This window comes from Protopterus annectens, chromosome 12.part0 (genome assembly GCF_019279795.1).
Source record: "Protopterus annectens isolate FY-2018-M chromosome 12.part0, PAN1.0, whole genome shotgun sequence".
Lineage (NCBI taxonomy): Eukaryota > Metazoa > Chordata > Ceratodontiformes > Protopteridae > Protopterus > Protopterus annectens.
The window spans coordinates 111,507,912-111,529,125 of record NC_056746.1 but is presented as its reverse complement, the minus strand read 5'-3'; the positions used below and the strand labels follow the sequence as shown (position 1 = coordinate 111,529,125).

Here is a 21,214-nt window from a genome sequence, read left to right as displayed (position 1 = left end):
CTAGGGACATACCTGCCTGACACACATAATCCAAGAGCTCAGTCATGTGTCTCTTCAGCGTCCAGAGAGATACGTCTCAAGTTGTTCATACCAACATATGCCATCAAACAGAAGGGGATGCTGCTTTTCATTCTTCTGATGGCAAGACTCATACAAAGACTTTGCCAGTGAAATATATTCCAAAGTTCCAAAAGAAAATTCTCGCAAGAGAGAGAGAGACGAAAAAGCACAAGAACGGATTAGATGAATTGGTAGTACCTTGGACATGATATGGAGTCTGGGGTTGGGGAATGGAGATGAACAGGACGAAAACCAGCAACACTGTAATTAGTGAATAAATGTTAGACTTTAAAACATCATTCAAATTTGAGAAATATGGTTTAAAAATGGGTGGGAGGTGGCATAATGGTTAAGGTGTTTACCTTACAGCCAAAGGGTGCAGGGTTTGATTCTCATGTGGGGTATTTTGCTAGGCTTAAAAGTAGCCCACAAGGGCAGTTAGCCTAGTACTAATCTATGAACGTATGAAATAAAAGTGGCCGAGAAAGACTGCATTTTTGTTGACTCTGTTAAAACTGTTGAGGAAACAGACGGGCATATATGCCTCACTTCATGTCATTAATGTTTGGAAGGATGTTAAAGTAAAAAAAAAAAAAAAAAAAAAAACAACTTGAAATGAAATTTTTTAACACCATTTTATAGAACATTTTACATTACAACTTGCGTCATGTTATACAATAACGCATTTTCAGCAATTGTGATATGTGATGAAGATACTACAGTAAACAGGTACTTTTTTTCTTTCTTTTTAGTTTTAAGGAATGTAGACATTACAATGTAAAAAGAGAAGAAAGGTTGGACAAAACATGTTCAAGTCAATAGGATGTAATGTTGCACTGCTGGAGTGAGACATAAAATAACTGTAGAACTAGAATGTTTTATTTTACTTTTGCATATGTGAATGTCTGGATTTTTAATCTAATGCCATTTTTGTAATACAAGTGTTTTTATTTTATTTATTTTTTATGGGAAACCACAAAGTAATGAATGTTTTTTGTTAAGCAAATAAATGTTCAGTGTCAGTTGAGAAATTTGTAGCGGAGGGCAGCTATACATTTTGTTCTTATGTTTCCAAGAAAATAAGGTGACTAAAGGTAAAGGCAATAAATTGAGATATCTGGACATTGTTTTCTAAGAGAAACATACAATCAAAAAGGTATTAGTGCAAGCAGCGCAGTAAAAATTTTAAGTTTTAAATTATTGGAAGTGAATGAGAGAGAGCAGCTTTCATGTTAACTAAATGTATTTACTAGAACAATGCACAATTTAGTTTCATTTAAAAATAGTATTTAAGGCTAGAAGTTATTTTTTTTCTGTAGAACAAGTATTTTTACATCTCTGAGTGGAATAAAGATATGACAAAAATAGACAGCAAATGGTGTAAGTAGGACCACAGGCTGTAACATGCATCTTAGCATGGCTAATCTTCGATTTAGGAAAATTGTTCCTATTAAGAGGGTTAAACTTCATTAGCTGAATATGTACATAGTTCTCTGTGTTTGTTTTTAGATAATAGGTTCTGGACTGTGTCTGATTTTTTTAAAAGAGTGTTTTCATTAAAACAAGAACTCTTGTAAAATGTGACATCTCTTCAAATGGATGTGACAAGAAACAGCTGTAAAAAGGATGAACCTGACAAACATTAGTGGGTGCATATAACACAAAAGCTGGAAATAGACATTTAAAAAAGCTGTCATATATAACAGGTGATAATGATAACCTCTTATCATAAAACCTGCACTAAACATATTGTTTTAGAATATAAATGTCCTCACAAGTACATACAAAAAGGTAAGAATATTGAATTATATTAAGAAATGCAAACTGCAAACAGCAATGCTGCAAGAGACACATTTGGAAAGAAGTGAGCATGTGAATTTGATAAAGAAAGGGTTTTGGGATTGATATCCAGCAGAATATCAGGAACAAAGGAAAAGGAGCTAGAGCAACTCCAATACTGACCGAAGAGGAAAAAGAAAAACAGTAACATTACATTTTGGGCAGTACTTGCTACTGGCAAGGGATGATGATGGTTCTGGCATGTATTTATATTCCACCTAAAACTGCTACTATGGAACTTAAGGACATTTTAGAAGACAAAAATAATCAGGTTTCAGCAGGGAATATTACTTATAAGTGGGGACTGGAACTTGATTTGCAAAACTGAGGATCTATCTGGGGGACCTACAATGAAAATATAACAAAAGAGGGTAGAGTTCTGAAGAAATTTATGAAAATATTTAGTATGGAACAGGGTTAGACTAGACAGAAATTACATTTCACAGGAACATGTGCATTTAATTGAAAGTTTTCACACGTATCCAATAACTATATCAGATCACATCCCCATAACAACTAAGATAAAAATGCAGGATAAAGAAGTAAAAACGAGACATTGCCACCCCCCCCTACTTGTTAAAAGGAAAGAAATTCAAGGAATGTTTAGGGGAAATTATTCGAGAGTTACTAAGTACAGAAATTTCTTCAGAAGTTATACCTATTAAGTGGGACCAAATGAAAATGGAGTTTAAAATAGGGTAGAAATAAAAGAGAATGATCTGGGAAAGCAAAAGTAAGAATTATTTACAGGGGTCAACAAAGATTAAAGTACTGAAGAATAAGGCAGAACAAGAAGAGAAGCAACTGCAGAGTGCAAAAGAGAAAGTAAGGGAGTATTTAAATAATATGCGTGAGTTTAGCTAGATTACTGTTAAGCAACTATTTTGATAATATCTCATGTGCACAAAAACATTTAGTACATTGAACCACGGAAAAGAAAGTAAAACACGTAATTGCCAAATTTGGGGAGTCTATGACAAGAAGAATAACTATAGAGGTACTAGGAGTATTCTGGAAATTTACAGAAATGTGTATAAACCACTGGAATGTGGAAGCAAAGTAAAAAGCACAAATAAAAATATCTATGGAAAACTCAAGGTTAGAGGAAAACGACCCTCAGCAATTAAAAGCTAAGACAGAAAAAAATTAGATTATAATGGTGAAGTAGAATCAATCAACAGGGAGCTCTTCAGGAATATATGTTATTCCTGGAGAAATCTGCATTTAGGATGGGAATAACATGAAAAACATCTGGAAGATATTGTCTAACTGTATTTTAAGGGGGCAGGGAAGCATTAGCATCTTGGAAAAAAATGTTGTGGTGGCTGTTTTACCCAAACAGGGGGAAAATCAGATCCAGCTTCACATAGACCCATTTCAATTTTAGACCATGGATTATAACATCTTTATGAATATACTACCTAAGAGAATAGCAAAGGTATTGACAAATCTGATAGATACTGATGAATGTGGTTTTGTGGTGGGGAGGCAAACATTTCATACATTTAACAGAATGATGATAATACAAAGGGAAGCCTCTTACTGCTGCAAATCTACCATTATTGTCTTTGCTCCCTTTATCACTGTAGGGGCCCTTCTCATTCATATCATTACTTCCCTTTTCCTTTGTCCCCGTTACTTTCCTGAATGTCCATCTTGAAATACTTTGTCAAATTCACATGCTCATTTCTATACAAATACATCTTCTTTAACATTACTATTTATACCAAGCATTTCATATATACATATACAACATAATTCAATAACATCTACTTTTATACTTCTGATATCATTTACATTCCATGTCAATATTGACAAAACACATTCTGAAAAAAATATAGTGCTTCCATATAATGTACAAGCAGACAATGATGTTTGGCAGACATCTTTTATGCAGCTATTTCTTCTGTTTGAACCCGTGCCACATTTTCCTATACTTTTTGCTTCAATAAAACACATTTTTAAACTTCCAACCCCTTTTTACATGCAGCAAACATGAAATTATTATACCCTTTCCAAAAAGGAATTGTATTCCTCCACATAGGAGCAGTTGCCCTAAACTGATCGCTGTAGTGACAGGCATTACATACTCCACAAATAGGATTAACCATGTTGAAGATCATGTTAGAACCTGTGCCCCCACTCTATTTTTCTACCAGAAGTGGAAAGCAATTTGCATTCTTTCAATAAACCTTACAAAAAAGTAGATTGTTATCCTTAAATAAATCATGCAATATTACATTTAATGCATTTAAGTACTAAAAGCTGCTAGAGAGTTACCTACTCAGTTCCCACAATTTCAGGATGTTTTCTGAGCTGCTTGCAAGTTTCTCTTTAATAGTTTTATTATTATGCATAGCATATTTCACTCAGCAGACATTGTTCTGACCTTTTCTAATTAGCTTCTTGCACTTGCAGACTCAATGTCTCCAAGCAAAAAACATGTGCTAATGGGGGAAGCTAGCAACTTTGAAAATCCAAGAAAAAATCCCTGTACATATATTGACATTTCTTGACCGGGAAAGTCCACTGGGTTAAGAACCCATTTTCAGTGGAGGCCCAGGAGGAAAAGCTCCATTTACAAATCCTAGTAGTATATACGACAATATTATATACACAGCAATATCCAAAGTTTTAATACAAATTATCCAAGATTAAAACACATCATGTAAAAAGTTTTTATACAATTCTATGGCATGCGCGATTTTCTAAAGATTAGTAACACAGTGCAAGACAGATAACACACTGGTCAGACCTCTCATTGTTTACATGTGTTTTCTTATTTTCAGTTAAAAGCAGGTGCTAATAGAAAGAGAGAAATTTTACAAATACAATAAGGAACAATCAGTTTTCATGCATGTCATCATTTTCTCTTGGTTTTCAAGAATATTTGCTTAAAAAGTCATGGACTACAGCATAAACTAAAGATATTAGGGTACTTTTTTGTTAAACTCCTACCACTTTGCAGTGCTATGTTTTGACAGTATTTGCAAGATTTATGTTTGAAATTTAAAACCTGTTCCTATTTTGGGCATTTGTCCCCTCTACTTATTTAATGCTCTATCCAGATTTCTTGTACTGGGAGGATGAGAGGTATATGCAGAACGACCTTTATTTGTCATATGCATAAATGAAGTCAAACCCAAACAGAACCGCTCAGAAAGTGTGTTTTAGATGGGTCTATATTGAATCAGCGAATGCTTAAAAAAGCTAACGCTGATTCACCAACCCTATTTCAGCGAACGCTGAAAATCCCAAACATCTGGAACAGCGATTTTTTTCTGAGGGGAAAAAAAAATCATTGGACCGGTTTTGGGAGTTTGCCGTTTCCTCCACTGTGGTGCAATCTTGGAGTTGGTATATTTAAGAGAGGGGGCGAAGCCCCCCCCCCCATTAAATACTGTTTTAAGTTGGGTTTTTTTTTGTGTGTGTGGAACAGCGATTTTTTTCCCCTGGGGGGGGATCGTTGCTCCGAGTGTTAAGCATTTTCAGTGTTCGCTGAACTAGGGTTGATGAATAAGCGTTTGCTTATTTAATATAGACCCTTTTAAACACCAGGCTAACGTACTTTCTTTCTTAATGGACTACAAAACACCAGGCTAACGTACTTTCTTTCTTAATGGACTACAAGTTCATGTAACGAATAATGTCCTCTGGATCGATTACTACAGACTGAATGTAGTTTGGTCTCACTGCAGCACAGGTATCTGCCATTTGCTGCATCCCACTCTCCTTCGTGGTTAATTATGAGCTCGTATTCGTACTCCAAGCTGTTAGCATTAATGCTGATCATTTCTTTTTCAATGTGTCATTGTTTACTTTTTTCAAGAAACACACTCCTTCCAGCAAAAATGCCGTTCATGATATCCCCTTTTATTTTTAGCAGTTTGTAAGCTATATCCTGTGTCCCTAGTAAGTGGGACACCTCATGGATGAGGGTGCCTGGTTGGGAATCTTTCTTTAACGTGGGAGGAATACGCCAGAACACTGAACACAGGCACACAGTACTTCCGCCTTCCTTTATATCACTGGCAGTAACATAGGCAAATGCTCTGGGGAGCTCCGGATTAAATGTTATTTTCTCAAGCTTCTCCGCTAGAGCCTCCAGGAACTCTTTGGTTGTAATTATACAAGCAGGATGGAATACGGCGAGACGTGTGGTAGGGGTTTAACGGAAAAGCACTGATATTAGTCTAACCATCTAGGTTTTTAAAAAACAGGAGAAATTATTACCTTTTAATTCCACATATATGACCAATCCACTTTTACATCCCCCAAGCAGCCCAAGACTGCAACATTAAAGTCATTCTTTCTCACATGCAAAGTCTGGACATATGACTAAGAAAATTCTGGATATATGATTAGAAACACATAGCCTGGGAATAGACAAAAGACAGTTCCAACTGATTTGCTAGTGATAGCCTTGACTAATGCCCCCCCCCACAAGATTTTTGAATATTAGCTAAATCCTTGTCCACCCCCTGTACTACCTGTTTATGTCAGTCTTATAAAGCTTCCAACATCACTAAACAGAATCTGGACAGAGTATTGCTGCTGAATGCCACGAGCCTTAATAAACGCCACTCCCTAGCCACACTCTTTACCCTGGAAACACTACTATATGCATCACACAGACAAAGTTCAAGACCAATGAAAGTACTCCATTGGTGCAGGGTTTGAATGTCTATCATGTGTTCAGGCCCACCACATTAAACAAAGGTACTAAAAGTGGTGGTATCTCCATATTCTTAAAAAAAATTCTCCACACTCATTAGACAAGACAGTGACCTGGAACTCCCCGCACATTCAACCTATTATAACCAAAACCCCTTAACATAGCTAACTGTAGAACCATTTCTATGCCCCCTTTGGCCAATGCCTCCTAACTAATATGAAGTACAAATGTATTAAACCAAACACCAATCTCCTAAGAGACTCCAACTACCTCTTCATAAACTGGGAGACTTTTATAACCTCAAACAAGTATGCCCAGAGATTTCTGACCTTCATCAATACAAACGCCCTGGATGACCAGGAACAATAAAATCCTGGACTTGGTCCTTGCTAATAAGGAGCAGCTAGGTCTCCCACCAATTGTAACTTCCTCTCTAGTTAAATCAGACCACAGGTGAATCACATTCACCATAAGACTGAAGTATCTTCCAACACCTCAGTATTCAGAGACTATGAAAGGCTAGTACAGTAAAACTGAGTGATTACGTCTATTAAATTTGAACGCCCCTCGGCTCTTGGTGACCCCATTGCTTATACAGAAAACTTCACTGCCAAATTTTATGCATATATAAACAGCTACACAGACATCTGTCCCCATCAGAAACAAACAAAGACATTTGTCCACATCAGTGACAAATACAATGTCAAATTAAAAAACAAACCCTTATGGTGGATGGCAAATAAAACTGACATCACCAATCTAGTAGCAAGCAAACTTAGCCCAAACTTTTCACACACACATATCTCCCTGTATTCTCAGATCACATACCTGCACCTACACCTTCTAAATATCCCAAGGACAAGTTCTCAAGATGATGTGGGAGGTCATAAACACTATATCTTCAGGGCCAGATAACCTACCAGACTGCCTATTGGTCAGCCAGAAACATCACAATGTCTTAACACCTTACAGAAGATATTCAACATCAGCCTCAAAACAGGCTTCATGACAGATGAATGGAAGACATCCATAGCCATTTCCTTGCAAAAAGATGGGGCTAAATGTCATCTCCCATGTAACTCGCAAACTGACTCACAAACAAAACCTAGAATATTAGGCAACATCCACCTCCTCTAAAAAACTCCCCATTGGACACCAAGATACTCAAAAAGGTCATGTTCTCAACAAAAAAATAAATAAAAATGGTGTCAAAACCGTGGACCAATATTAAATGCCAAGAGATATATATTTGTATCATTTGCAAGCATAACTCCCCTTGTAACTATCACATTGACTACACACCCCTGAAAACTGATCTGCAGTTAAGGATATAGGACCGTGTGTCAACAATGCACTACCTTTTGATCACTACATATCCACGGTTGTAAGGAATTCCTTTTCCATCCCACGGTTTATATGTAAATGTATCACATCCAGGAATGGCGTCATTACGCTGTACTCAGCACTTATTAGGCTGACCACGGAGTATAATGCCCGTTTCAGTGTGTACCTCTCGAAATATATATCATAAATGGAACGAGAACGTCCCCCCACACACACTCTCACAAACACACACACTATCAAGGGCCTAAATCATAAAGACTATGCAGACCATGTCAAAGCCTTGTCCCTCTTCTTTCCTAGTGTCAGGCTACTGAGAGGGGATCACTGCCATATATAAATAGTGCTTTGAACAGCCCACATTATGTCACACCTATTATGCATTCGCAAATCTGAATCATTGACACTCACTCAGGAGATTTATTTTTCTTTTTGCAAAATAAACAGAATGCGGAAGAGGATATGTTTTTATCACGGAGAACACAGCTTCAAATCGACTGTCTTCTGCTATACATAAAGCAAAGTAATTCTCTTGCTGTGCTCAACAGTAATTTGGCCGAATGAATGGGTAACTACAAATTCACCCGGTTTGGATCCGAGAAACATATACATGTCACAACGTATCCTTTGTTGGACCATCTTTTGGTTACTCATATGTAAAATATACGGGCTAAAACTACCTTATGAATGTACAGCTATGCTTTTTACAGCCCTCACAGATCCATCCCCTTATCAAGTATCCATAGGGCTGAATAGTAAACAAGCGAGAACAAAATACAATAACGAAATTAGATAAAAGATGTAAACAGTAATCAATGATCTGAGTTACTAATTTACTGAACTCTCTTCTTCCTGCGCTACACATCTCAAAACTCACACGAAGTTTTAAAATTTATTTCCAAAGTCGCATCACACTTCTCCAAAATCCCAGAAAACAGTAAATAACCTAACCACGTCCTTCAACCTTTCTAAATGAATACGTGCGCCAATTGGTCAAAACGTGTGGCACGTGAGCAAACATGGAACCGGAAGCACAACACAGTTAAAAGTCTATACTGTCGGTGTAGTAGTGGATACTGTCGCTAACAGTACTTGGTCTGTATCTTTTAAACGATTTCCTGCAACCAAAATGTTTACAACAATGCAGCAGATTATTGAACACATAAAATCTTTAGTTTGCCCCTTCAAAATAAACATGTGCACTAAGACGGGTGATCTTTTTTAAAACTAAGTGCAGACATTAATGTTTTCAGGATATACACACAAGATACTACTGTACTATTAACTTATACATTCTGGGCTGCGATAACACAATTGGTGTAAGAGAGTAACGACCAAAGACGTTTACTCTCCCAGGTTAAACACTTTTACCGTAGATCACTTAGGTGCTAAGCCATGAATCACAATTATACATACTGGATAAGGGGTTCACAAATCACAGCCCAGTTATCAAGACCCAGTAGCTCTTGTAAAGTTATAATTTTATGAACTTCTTTAGCTCCATTTGTATCCTCAGAATCGGTCAGTGTTAAAACAGCACTCACTAGTTGTGGTGAGGATAACTTGAATTCAAGGTTCCGCAACCCAGGTCAGTAGCCGGTTTGTTTCTCACGCGGCGGTACTGTGTATAGCGATGCGGATGTGCCGCCATCTTAAAGCGCTGCGTTGCGTCACACTAGGGGGAGAGAGAGAGAGAGTGAAAGATCAGACGGCTCGAAACACAGAATTAAACAGCAAGCTCACTCCTGTCAGTGATTAACAACGTGGTCCGATAGATAGCTTTATTATACACTTCAAGGTTGTGTGTATCCACATTGTAATTAGGCCTTACATCCCGAATCAACCCAGAACCGTTTATGGTCACATAAACAGCGCCAGACTGAGAGAGGGAAGCGGGCGCTGGGGTTTAGGTTTGCGGCTACACTAAACAGGCCGCATTGGGTCTGTGAAGAGCGTAATAATTTTCTCTGGTGCTTTTTGGCAGTTTTTCCCCACTCACTGCAGTTTCTGTGTAGCTGGTCTGCACGCGAGCAGTGCCAGTTTCAGCAGTGGGGGTGCCGGAGGAAGAAGCCGACGGCGCCCGCGAGTTAGGGGCTGCTGTTCGGGGCCCGCCGTCCCGGTTCCAGCGATTTTTACTCCATTTGAATTTTTTGTCTTCTCCGGTGGGAGGTTGGCGAGTTTTCCCCCGTTCGGCAAGGGGAACCGCGAAGCCCTCGCCTCCCACAACCGACGCAGAGATTGGGCGAATAGCGAGTAAATACGTGCGCGTTTCCCTGCCGCCGGCCTCTGTTTCCCTTCCTCCACCACCTGTGACCCTCGCCCTCCCGTCGCCGCCACTGGGAAAGGCCGAGCCTCTACCAGAGGCCCAGCCAGAGCTGCTTTCTACAACTTATTCTCCTAAAGGCCAGCCAGTCCAGACAGGATTGCAAGAAAGCTATACGGATCAGGATAGTGAGTTCGATATGAATCATCACCACCCGCAGCAACATCCGAAACCTGGGGAGCAGCAACTGAGTGAACCAGAGGATATGGAGATGGAAGGTAAGATGCTGATTTCTGCTGTGTGTCAAGAGTGTAGAGGTGATGCAAACACATTAGAGAAGTGTATTGGAAAACCACGATTAACTTGACTAAGACAGCTCGTAGGGAAGTCCTGAGTAAGATAGCTTTGTAGAGGTGATGGTAGATGCATCTTCAGGGTTTGTAGCTTGTTATGGTTATGTCAAAATGTAACTGGATGGTGAAGTTCCCATGAAGTTAATTGTGGGTATACAAGCGTGGTTACTTGGACAACCTCAACTTTTGTCGCTGAGATTGCCGTTTGTGAATCGTGACTGTTTTTGTTTTATTAAATGCACGCCATTCAGGGTTCTAGTAACAGTAACTTGGAACGTTTTGTTTGTCAGTTGAAGATCTGATTCTAGTTGTTTCTATAGGTTATTCCTTTAGTGTCATGATATACGGCCTGATAATTAGGCCGATATGTTTACTTTTTGTAAGCTTTACCGGAACTAAGGGATCTATGCAAAAATGTTTCTACTTAGATTAGTTATTTTGTATAGGTCTTGACACAATACAGTTTGTTTTTATTCTTAATTTGTGTTGCATATTTCTCGTGACTTTGGATGTTTTCCATTGTGGAAACTTGTGATCCTGCAAGTCATGCCTGTTTGAGTCTGAGATGTTAGACTTGTGATTCCGGGCTGCTTTTGAAGCTGGGGAATTTGCCTCCTGGAAGGCCTTCTTTAACGTATGCTCAGTGTTGCTTGTCATTCTGTTGGGAGGTGAGCTTCATTACCTGGGTTACTTGTGATATGAATTGGGCTGCAATATTCTTGTGCTCTTCTAGGGTTTGTGGCCACACTTTTGACATTTTGAGTACCTCTGTTGGGAGTATCTACTGGTACCGCTAAGAAATATTCAATTATTACAATTTAAGAAGTTTTAGTTTTTTAAGCTGTGTGGATAGAACTGTGCGCATTAGTTTTTCCTGTTTTTATTTTTTAACGAGAAAGTAGTGGGTGGTGTAGGAACAGTCTAGTATATACTTTATTTTTTTGTTTTAAAACACCATCAGTGTGATGATAAATGTGGAGTTGTTTGAAAGCGGTTAGTCTAAACTGTCAAGTTTGAAAGAGGCAGTAACTTCCCAGAGAGAACAATACTTAACCATTACTGTATCCATTGATTTAGTTTTGTTTTGTGCGCTTCTGCTGAGATGGCAGACACGCAGGAGGTGATTGATGTAGTTGTCACTGATTATTCTTATTTCACACTTCCCAAGTTGCTTCCAAAGGTGAAGTACATTTTGAGAACTCATTTTATTTGGAATATATAATTTTTAATGATTATATACAGCAAGAAGAAAATAGAAATGTTGAGGAATTTGGAGTAACTCATTCCTGAGACATATTAACCATAAAGTGCATTAATAGATTTCCTGAAAAATAGTTTGAGCCTGTATTCCTAATAATGCATCACTTCACACAAACCCCTTTTGGGCGGGTTGTGGATGGACATATACTGTTTATAATGTAAGCTTAAGCCACAGCTGCTTGCTTCTGGAATGGGTATGTCAACACTGTATAGTTAATTGATTTGCACAGTGTGAAAGTATACATTTGACAACAGAGGGAGATAATGGGTCTTTTTATTTTTTATTTTCTCTTTGCTTGAAATCTGTTGTTGCAATCAGGGTTTGTTTTGTGGTTAGTTGATTGTGATGTTCTGGGGCAGTATAAGGGGATTCTGACCTTGGCGCACAGGTCTGATGACTTTTCAGTTTTAAATGCTACAGAGATTATGGGTGTAACGAGAACCTCGAGCTACATATACATATCCCAAGTATTCCACAGTTTGTAGGTGTTGCTTTATGACTACTCAGTTTAGCAATATTGATGTTAACAAGAAGTGATATTCAGCATGAGGCTGTAATAGCACTGAAGGAATGCTGGTCATTGGGGGTACAAAGACACTTGTTACTGGGTGTGACTATTCCAGCCGTAGGCCATTTAGCTGTCATGATGCGTTTGTCTTTGTATAAAGAATTTATTTCGGATACCAATAGGCATAGGTTACATATTTTAATGTACGAGATGACTGTGCTGAACTTGGCATGTGAAATGAGAGAGAAAAAGCCATAAGTATGTAAAAAGGGAAAAATGCACACAGGCAGAGTATTATGATATCTTTAGTCCCTAGTACTGTTTTACCATTTAAGTTTGCATTTGTAAATTAGACCTTCAGTATCATAAAAAAAAAAAAGTAATATAATATTTTTTGAGTGGTGTGGAGTTTTCTTTGGATTGGTGTTGCTTTCAGAAACCTTGGATGTAGTTGGTTTTATGGCTCCAGCTAGTCATTTATTTAAGATCAAAGCAGAATTGTTGATTCCACTGTTTGTGTTATGCTTGGTTTTCTGTGTTTCTTACTTTCCCCTACCACCACCCTATAGTGGGTATTATTTATTTATTATGTTTTGGCTTCTCATCTGTTTTCCCTGGATTTTTCTTTGCTTTAGCCAGTTAAACGGCTTTTCATTTTCTTTAAATTGAGATGTCAGTGTTTATAGGCGTATAGTAGACGGTACTTGGTTTTTACACTCTTGATTACTTTAACTTTGCTTAGAAATAATGAATGGATGGAACTTGTGGGATTTAATGACAAGTGTATTGGATTTAGTATGTTGGCATCTGATTACTGTAGCTGCTGTACCTTACTTCACCTTATTTTGCAGTTATGCCCTCACTTGATTATTCTGTTTTTCAGGATTATACAGGGAAGATTGGGATATACGTTTCCAATTGCATGTGCATATGTAATTGTAACTGTAATTGTCCCTGTCTTGGGCCAGACCACTTACCTAGTTAATAAGGAAGTAAGTTTAATTTTATGCCTTATTGTGGTAATGTTATAATTTGAGTGGTCATCTTTGTCGATTTTTCAGTCTGACTCTTGTTTTTTGTTCCTTGACTATGTCTAAGGCCCACGTAGAATGATCTGAAAGTCCATCTTCCTGTGCTGTAGCTGCGGAAGACTGTACATTTTACTTTTAGTATGTAATACTTTAGTGTTTATGGTTGGTCTCTGATAAACTGTCTAGGCCACTGATGTTGGAGATAGATCACGGCTGCTTGGAAGGAAGATTTAAAGACATAGCTTGGAAGGAAGATTTAAAGACATAGCTTTGTAGAGGTGAAGTGTAGTCTAGTACATTCTCAAGAAGTTTCATGGTGGTGCTTCTATTTGAGAGAGTTGTACAAACTGGTCTGTTTTCTGCAGAGTAATGTCTTATGTGATCTTTGCTAGTCCATTAAATTGTTAGGCTGTTAGTAGCCCAAACGTGGAAGTAGTGTTTGCCATGGTGACTAGAGTGTGTATGGGACGAGGGGTTGTTGCTCTTACCTCAGTGCAACATTGTGGATCTTAACTTTGCTCACTTTTTCTTCAGTGTGTTTTCTGTAACACTTATTGCAGCTGCAACCTAGAATTTGGGAGGGGGGGATGCTCATTAATGTTGCGTATTGGTTTGGGGTACCTAGTTCATGCTAAGAACAGAGTGGTTTGTTGTGGGTGTACTTAGTCATTGCTTAAAACACTGGATGATAGAGACTCTAAAGTTTGAATGTTGCATAATGTGGGCATGTTGGGTGGATTTGTAATGAAGGATTTCTACTTTATGCAGTCAGTTATTTCTTCTTTCCCCCTGTATAATGGTTTAAAGCCTTGGCGTGGTGTCATACTTTATTTTGTCATAACTAATGTAGCTAATGTGTTTAGGAATTGCTTCATGCTGTGTATTTAAAGGGACATTTTTTCTCTCCATTTTAGTCTACATTTGGGTATTGTAGATCAGTAGTACACTGACAGTATTTGCTGGTTCTGTGTTATGGTGCCCCCCCAAGATGTAATGTCTTAAGTTGTCAGTGTAATCTTCTAGAATAGATGGAACAATCTTTGGTAGACTGTCTTCTTTCGTGCCAGCTGCCATCTTTTTGTTTCCATTGATGGCAGCAGCAGTGTAGGAAGTAATGCAGAAGTCTGCATTGGTGTATTTTTCTCTGAATTAATTGATGCTTTAAGTGACTTACCTTAACCCTTGCTGTATTGCTTTCCGCATTAAACCGTCAGTATTAATATGGTTCTCTTTGTCGAAGTAAAGAGCATTTCTTAGGCTAGTCATTCCTTGTTGGTTCCTTAGTGACAAGCGTGTTCTGTTCTAAGTTGATTTTTGTGTGCTGAGAGCAAAGTGAAGTGCTCCTGTACCTTCTGGTTTCAGCATGGTGTGTGTGTTGTCTGTTCAGTGGAATTTCTTTTAAAATGACAGTATTGCCTTTGGTTACTTGGAGAGGAGTTCTAGTTTTTTGCTTGTTTGTAGTTATTTTGCACCCAAGTTTACTCAGCCATTGTGTGTATTGGTTTGAGGTCCATTCTTGTAAAGAACACAGCCAAGTGTCATGCATTTGAACTTTGATAGTGTTGTGTACTCATTAGCTGTACACCAGGAAAAAGCAAGCAAGTAACTTGTCAATTTTGTCGATCTTGTGATGCCAGAGTAAGTGCTCGCAATATTTGATTTTTCAACTTATTGATCGTGTAGTCTCTGAAAGTGGGATGAATACCCCTTTTGGGGGGGATGCATGAATCTCTGTCATAACCACAAAGTAGCTGCTTTAGTCCCTCAACCCTTTAATCTGTTTTCTCTATCATATTTCATCCATTGTTACTTTCCTGTCGTTGTCCCAAAGTCTTCCTTATGCTGAGACTCTATTTATTTTACATTTGGTGACCGGGAAAGTCCGACTGGGCACATGCCCATTTTCAGCAGAGGCCAGGGGAGAAAAGCTCCACATATTCAGACATATGAGATTTACATAATATCAGAGTACAAGCTAGCATATCGGATGAAAAAAGAAACAATGTAATTGTAGTAAAGAGAGAGTTCAGCAGGAGAAATGACCTATATGTCAGTGTAATATCACAAGGCATGCTCCATATATTCAGACAAGCAAAATTTCACATAATATAACAGTACAATCTAGCATTTCATAGGGGAAAAAGTGTATTTATAGCGAAGACAGTCTGACAGGTAATGACACATGTCAGAGTATAGTAATACAAGGTGCAAGACATTTGCCTAGTAGTATTCATTTCTCACATAGAGAAAAGAGTAAACATCATACTGCAATCATCTGCTAGTTAAAGGATATGAAATGGTAATGAAATACTGATAACCTGTTGACAGCTAATAGTAGAGCTGGCAGCTAATTAGTGGTACAGGAGAAGGGGGATTAGTTGGTACAAGTATGTGTATGTGGTTGGTGATTCTGTTGCTTCTGTTATACTTCTGTTAAATGATAGAATTGAAAATTTGTTACGCTTCATCTCTTTTTACTATTTTTCATTTTCCCAAGGACTTTTTCAAACGTTGGCTGGCCGAAGTTGCGTTTTCTGTATATAAGCTATCTGTATTCAAAACAGTTTGATATTTTTAGGCTTGTATTAGTTATGTAATGGCTTAATTCTGTAAACGTAATGGTTTAATTCTGTTGTATTTGAAGGCAAAGAAGCAGCTGCATATTAAAGAAACAGTTGCACTACCGCAAATTTATACTGAAATAAATATTTGCTTATTTGACTAAATTAACAAGCTAAGTATTTTGTTTTTGCTACCTTCAGTGGTTTTGTTTTAAACAGAGTCACAGTGCCATTAGTGTTTCTGATGGTTCTTGTCTATTACCGTAGAGAAGACCGAAAGATCTGCTTCTCTAGTCTAGCCTACTGTTTTGCAAAGGTTGTAGTTTCAGCTTCAAATGAACCTTTTGGCCTGCATTTGACCTTAACCTCAAGTGACAGCACCACACTTATAAGCAGACTTGTACTGCACATTGAATGGTATTGTATCGCTTAGTGAAAGCAGACAGCCGTTTCTGAATGCATGTAAGTCTTGATATTGTATTTCAGTAAATAAAATGTGTGAAACAGCACTGCAGTGGTTTTATATTTTTGACGTTTGTTCACTGGGAAAGTCTGAGTGGTCATTAACCCCATTTTCATTGTAGGCTTTGGAATAAAAGCTCCATAATTAAATTATTTTATGGGTAGACAAAACTTAGTCATTTGTTGACTGAGAAAGTCCATTGGGTGACAAACCCATTTTCAGTGGAGACCCGGGGAGAAAAAAGCTCTGCAAAAAATATATTTTTATGTAGAGAATATTAAAATGTAAAACAAGTATACACTTTGGTTGTAGCTATTATTACAATGCAAGTTTTACATACATTAATTTTTGAACAAGTATAAAACAGATTATAAACTGCTATACATAAACGGTAGTTAAATACATAGTTCTAGATGATACCTAGGGCATTAGCAAGAGAGGTAGAAAGAGTTACTTGATATAAGGTTCTTAGAAAAAGGGAGAGAGGCAGTACCAGGTAGAGGAAAATCTAGAGAGGTAATTAACATTTGTGTGTTTATGGTGGCTTAGACTTTTGCACCCAGGAACAGATATGATTATTGAGGTAGTCACCTTTTAATACAGATTTGAAAGTTTTTAATGAGTCTAATTGAGTGATTGTGGAAGGTAGGGCATTCCATAGTCTGGAAATGGAGAAGGAATGTAGGCTTTGTCCAGCTCTTTTTTTGTTGGGTGTTGATATACTTAAAAGGCATTGGTTATATCGAAGATTCCCGGTTGGGCTATACAGTTGCAGTATAGAAAGAAGTGCAGGGCAGGTTTATAAATCAGTTTGTGGGTAAGAGTAAGTTGAGTATAATGTAGGTAATGGGGGAATTCAAATCAATTCAGTTCTGAAATAGCTTGACAATGGTGAGCTCGGTATGCCATCCCAGTTGCAAATTTTGCTGTTTTTATAATAGCATGAATAGAAATTTTATTGCTATAAGATGCATGAAGGTTTGTATGGGACTGCCATATAGAATGGAATCAGAAGGGTGGTGGCAGGTTTAATTTTTAGTTGGCTTAGCCACATAAAAATTGTCTGTAGAGTTTGCCTAATTTGAAGTGCTTTTGTATTGTGAATATGTTGCTCAAAGGTAAGTTTGTCATCAGTAGTGATGTCCAGCAGTTTAGCAGACTTCACAAGTTGAATTTGTGTATTGTTTAGTGAGAAAATTTTAAAATCCTGAGGGTGATGGTTTAGTAGAGAATAATAAGAGTTTAGATTTTTTTGGGATTCAATAATAGTTGTGTCATTTAGCCAGGTTTCTATAGAAGTAAAGGTGTTTTGTGTTATTGTGAGGAGACTGGGGAAGTTACTAGATGAAGTTATACTTGAATCATTAGCGTACTGGACAAGTTTACTTTGTTGGGGTAGTTTTGTGAAGACTATTAAAAAAAATATTAAGCAGAGACCCCAGAATGGGTCCTTGAGGACCTCCTGTGTTAACCAGATAATCTGGTTGTTTCTTTTTGTTTAGGTAACTGGAAAACCGTGTTAGTGAGTTTTGGGAGCATCCTAGTTTATGTAGTTGCAACAGTTCAGTATGCAATACTATCTCAAAAGCCTTGGATAGCTCTAAGATTACTGTGGTTAATAGACCAGTATCAAGAGCTTTGTTAACGGTATTGGAGAATGAAAGTAGGGCAGTAGTAGTGCTGTGCGCCGGATGAAGTCCGTATTGGGTTGGAGCAAGGAGGTCCTTATCAGAAGGATGCTTTAGGAGTTGGACTTGTATACATTTTTCTAACATTGTAGGTGGGGGGTAAAAGTATAGAGATTGATGGTTTGAAAGGTCATTGGTGCTGTCACCTTTTGTGTAAAGTAGTAAATATGGATTTTTTTCAGAGTTGCGGGACAGTAGATTCTAAGATGGATCAGTTAATTAGGACAGTGACTGGTAGGCTATTGCACCTATTGCAAGTTTTAGATGTTCAAGTGGGAAGTTGTCAGCAGAGCGGGAGCAAGATCTTAGTTTTGTTAAGTTTATGAGCTAGGGATGTGGGTACTGGTTTTATGGTGAATGTAGGAGTTAGTGGGTTATTGGTTTCACTAGTATGGAAAAAAAGAGCAGGAGATTTCTTGTGTGATTTAGTATGGTACTTTAGATTGTTGCAGTTTGGGTTTGTTTTAGGGGATGATTCATTGATAGTTTTTAGCATGGTATAGATTGTGTTAAACATATGGGCAATTTGTTGTGGGTCTTTGTCAGGAGAGGGTGTTGGGTTCTGGGATGAAGCATGATGGCAACAAATTTCCAAAATATTTTGGGGTTATTTTTATTTTTGGCAAGATAATCGTTGAATGTTTTTTCTTGTCTTGTATGACTGATTTTTTTGGCTTGATTAAGAAGTTGCTTGTAGTTGAGCTCATTTTGAGGGTTCCTGTTTTTCTGCCATTCTTTCCAGGCTTGGTCTCTGGAGAGGAGAGTTTTAGTATGTTTTTGCTAGGCAGGGGGCATGGCTGAGTTTGTTCTTTTGGTGCAAATAGGGGCTAAGTGTAGAGAGAGACTATATTGATGTAATTTTCAGCCTGTTCCAGAGGTAGTGTTTTTTAACTGGGGTTCAATTCTGAGCTTTTAGGGTACAGTGGCTATGAGAAGTTTACACATCCTTGTTAAAATGTCACGCTTTTTGTGATCTAAAAAATGGGACCCCAATTCATCATTTCAAAACTTTTCCCACCTTTGTGACCTTATAACCTGTAGAATTCAATTGAAAAATCTGTTAGGGGGAAAATATATAAAAAAAACGTACAATAAGCTGGTTGCATAATTGTGCACACCCTTAAACTAATACTTTGAAGCACCTTTTGATTTAATTACAGCATTCAGCCTTCTTGGGTAGGAGTCTATCAGCATGGCATCTTGACTTGGCAATATTTGCTTACTCTTCTTTGCAAAAAGCACTCTGTCATATTGCGAGGGCATCTCTTGTGCACAGCCCTCTTCAGGTCATCCCACAGATTTTCTATTGGATTTATGTTTGGGGCATTCCGAAACTTTAATTTTCTTCTGGTGAAGCCATTCTTTTGTTGATTCGGATATATGCTTGGGGTCACTGTTCTGCAGAAAAGTGAAATTCCTCTTTATCTTTCTAGCAGACATCTGAAGGTTTTGGGCCAAAAGTGACTGGTATTTGGAACTGTTAATAATTCTCTCCATCTTGACTTAAAACCCCAGTTCCAGCTAAAGAAAAGCAGCCCCAAAGCATGTTACTGCCACCACCATGCTTCACAGTGGAGATGGTGTTCTTTTGGTGATGCAAAGTGTTTTTGGGCCAAACATATCTTTTGACATTGTGGCCAAAAAGTTTGACCTTGGTCTCGTCAGACCATAACACATTTTCCCGCATGCTTTTGGGAGACTTGATGTGTTGTTTTGCAAATTTTTAGAGCCTGGTCTGGATGTTTTTCTGTGAGAGAGAAGGCTTTATTCTTGAAACCCTACCCCATAGCCCAGACATATGGGGAATATGGGAGATTGTCACATGTACACAACCAGTAACTGCCAGAAATTCCTGCAGCTCCTTCAGTGTTGCTGTGGGTGTCTTGGCAGCCTCCCTGACCTGTTCTCTTCTTGTATTTTCATCAATTTTGGAGGGACATCCAATTTTTTGCAATGTCAGTGTTGTCCCATATTAAATGTTTTTTGTACCCTTCTCGTTATACCTTTCAACAATGAGATCCCTTTGCTTTGTAAGCTGTCTGCGAACCATGGCTTTTGCTGTAGCAGGCAACTGAGTAAATGTCAGAAAAATCCTACTAGGACAGCTGAACTTTATTTGGAGTTACAGTCTCTCTAATTGATGGCAGGTATGTACCCAAGAAGACTGAAAACTGTACCTAAAGCAAAATGTGCGTCAACAAAGTATTGGGTTAAGGGTGTGCACACGTATGCAACCAGTTTATTGTACGTTTTTTATATTTGTATCCCAACAGATTTGTTTTTCAATTGAATTGTACTAGTTATAGGTCATGTTAAAGGTGGGAAAAGTTTTGAAATGATTTATTGTGGTCTCATTTTTTATATAACTTGGTATTTTAACAGGGGTGTATACTTTTTTTTTTTATATCCACTGTACTTATGATTATATTTTGGCTGAAGTTGGTAAGGTCTCTGGATGTTTTATAGGAGTGTGTTTTTGGTATTTGAATATAGGTTTTATGGCTGAAGGCTGGTAGGTGGTTGCTTAAGGTATTGGGGAGGATTCTGGTGTTGGTGTATTTATGTGGGGGAGATGCAACAACCCAGTCTAACGTTGACTCTCATTAGAGTTGCGTGTAGGACCTGTGATGAGCTGTGCAAACCTGTGCAGGTTTGTACTATTTGCAGGCGAATAGTTAAGTTTTTGCCAATTAATATTTGTGTCACCAAGAATGATAGTTTCATTTGATATATTGTGGTTTGCCCAGGATAGGGATATTTTGGCCAGGGGGGGAATATACAGTTCAGCAAATACATAATTGTTTACTATTATTAATGTACAGGGTTGAGAGTATTAATTAGTGTTACCAAATGTAGGGACTCGTCTTGAACGCACTGTCATTAAGGTTCATACTAGGCTATCTGCCCTAGGGCATTTATAAGCCTAGCCAGAATGGCTTTCGCCACCCATATTAAATTTATTTTGCTATGCCCTTTTTTGAGGTTAGTATACTGTGCCTCTAACAGTGACACAGAAGTGATACCCGAGGTAAACCTACGATCTCCCATCCACTCATCAAGATTCCTCTTTAAGAGAGTCAATGAGGGACTCTGCCTAACCTGGACTGGGATTTTACTCCAGAGTGAAGGGAGCCTCTGGGTTATGAATCTGTCCCTCCAGCATGTCCTATT

The 21,214-nt window shown here is 38.1% G+C and overlaps 1 protein-coding gene across 1 annotated transcript in view; it reads left to right on the top strand.

Annotated features, from left to right (window-relative positions):
- Positions 1–9,443: 9,443 nt before the first annotated feature.
- Positions 9,444–21,214, top strand: part of USP7 (ubiquitin specific peptidase 7) — a 3,814,244-nt gene continuing 3,802,473 nt past the window's right edge. Inside the window, 1 exon segment of the mRNA XM_044088895.1 lies at positions 9,444–10,456. Within this exon segment, the coding sequence (XP_043944830.1) occupies positions 10,378–10,456 (79 nt within the window). The 5' untranslated portion in view covers positions 9,444–10,377.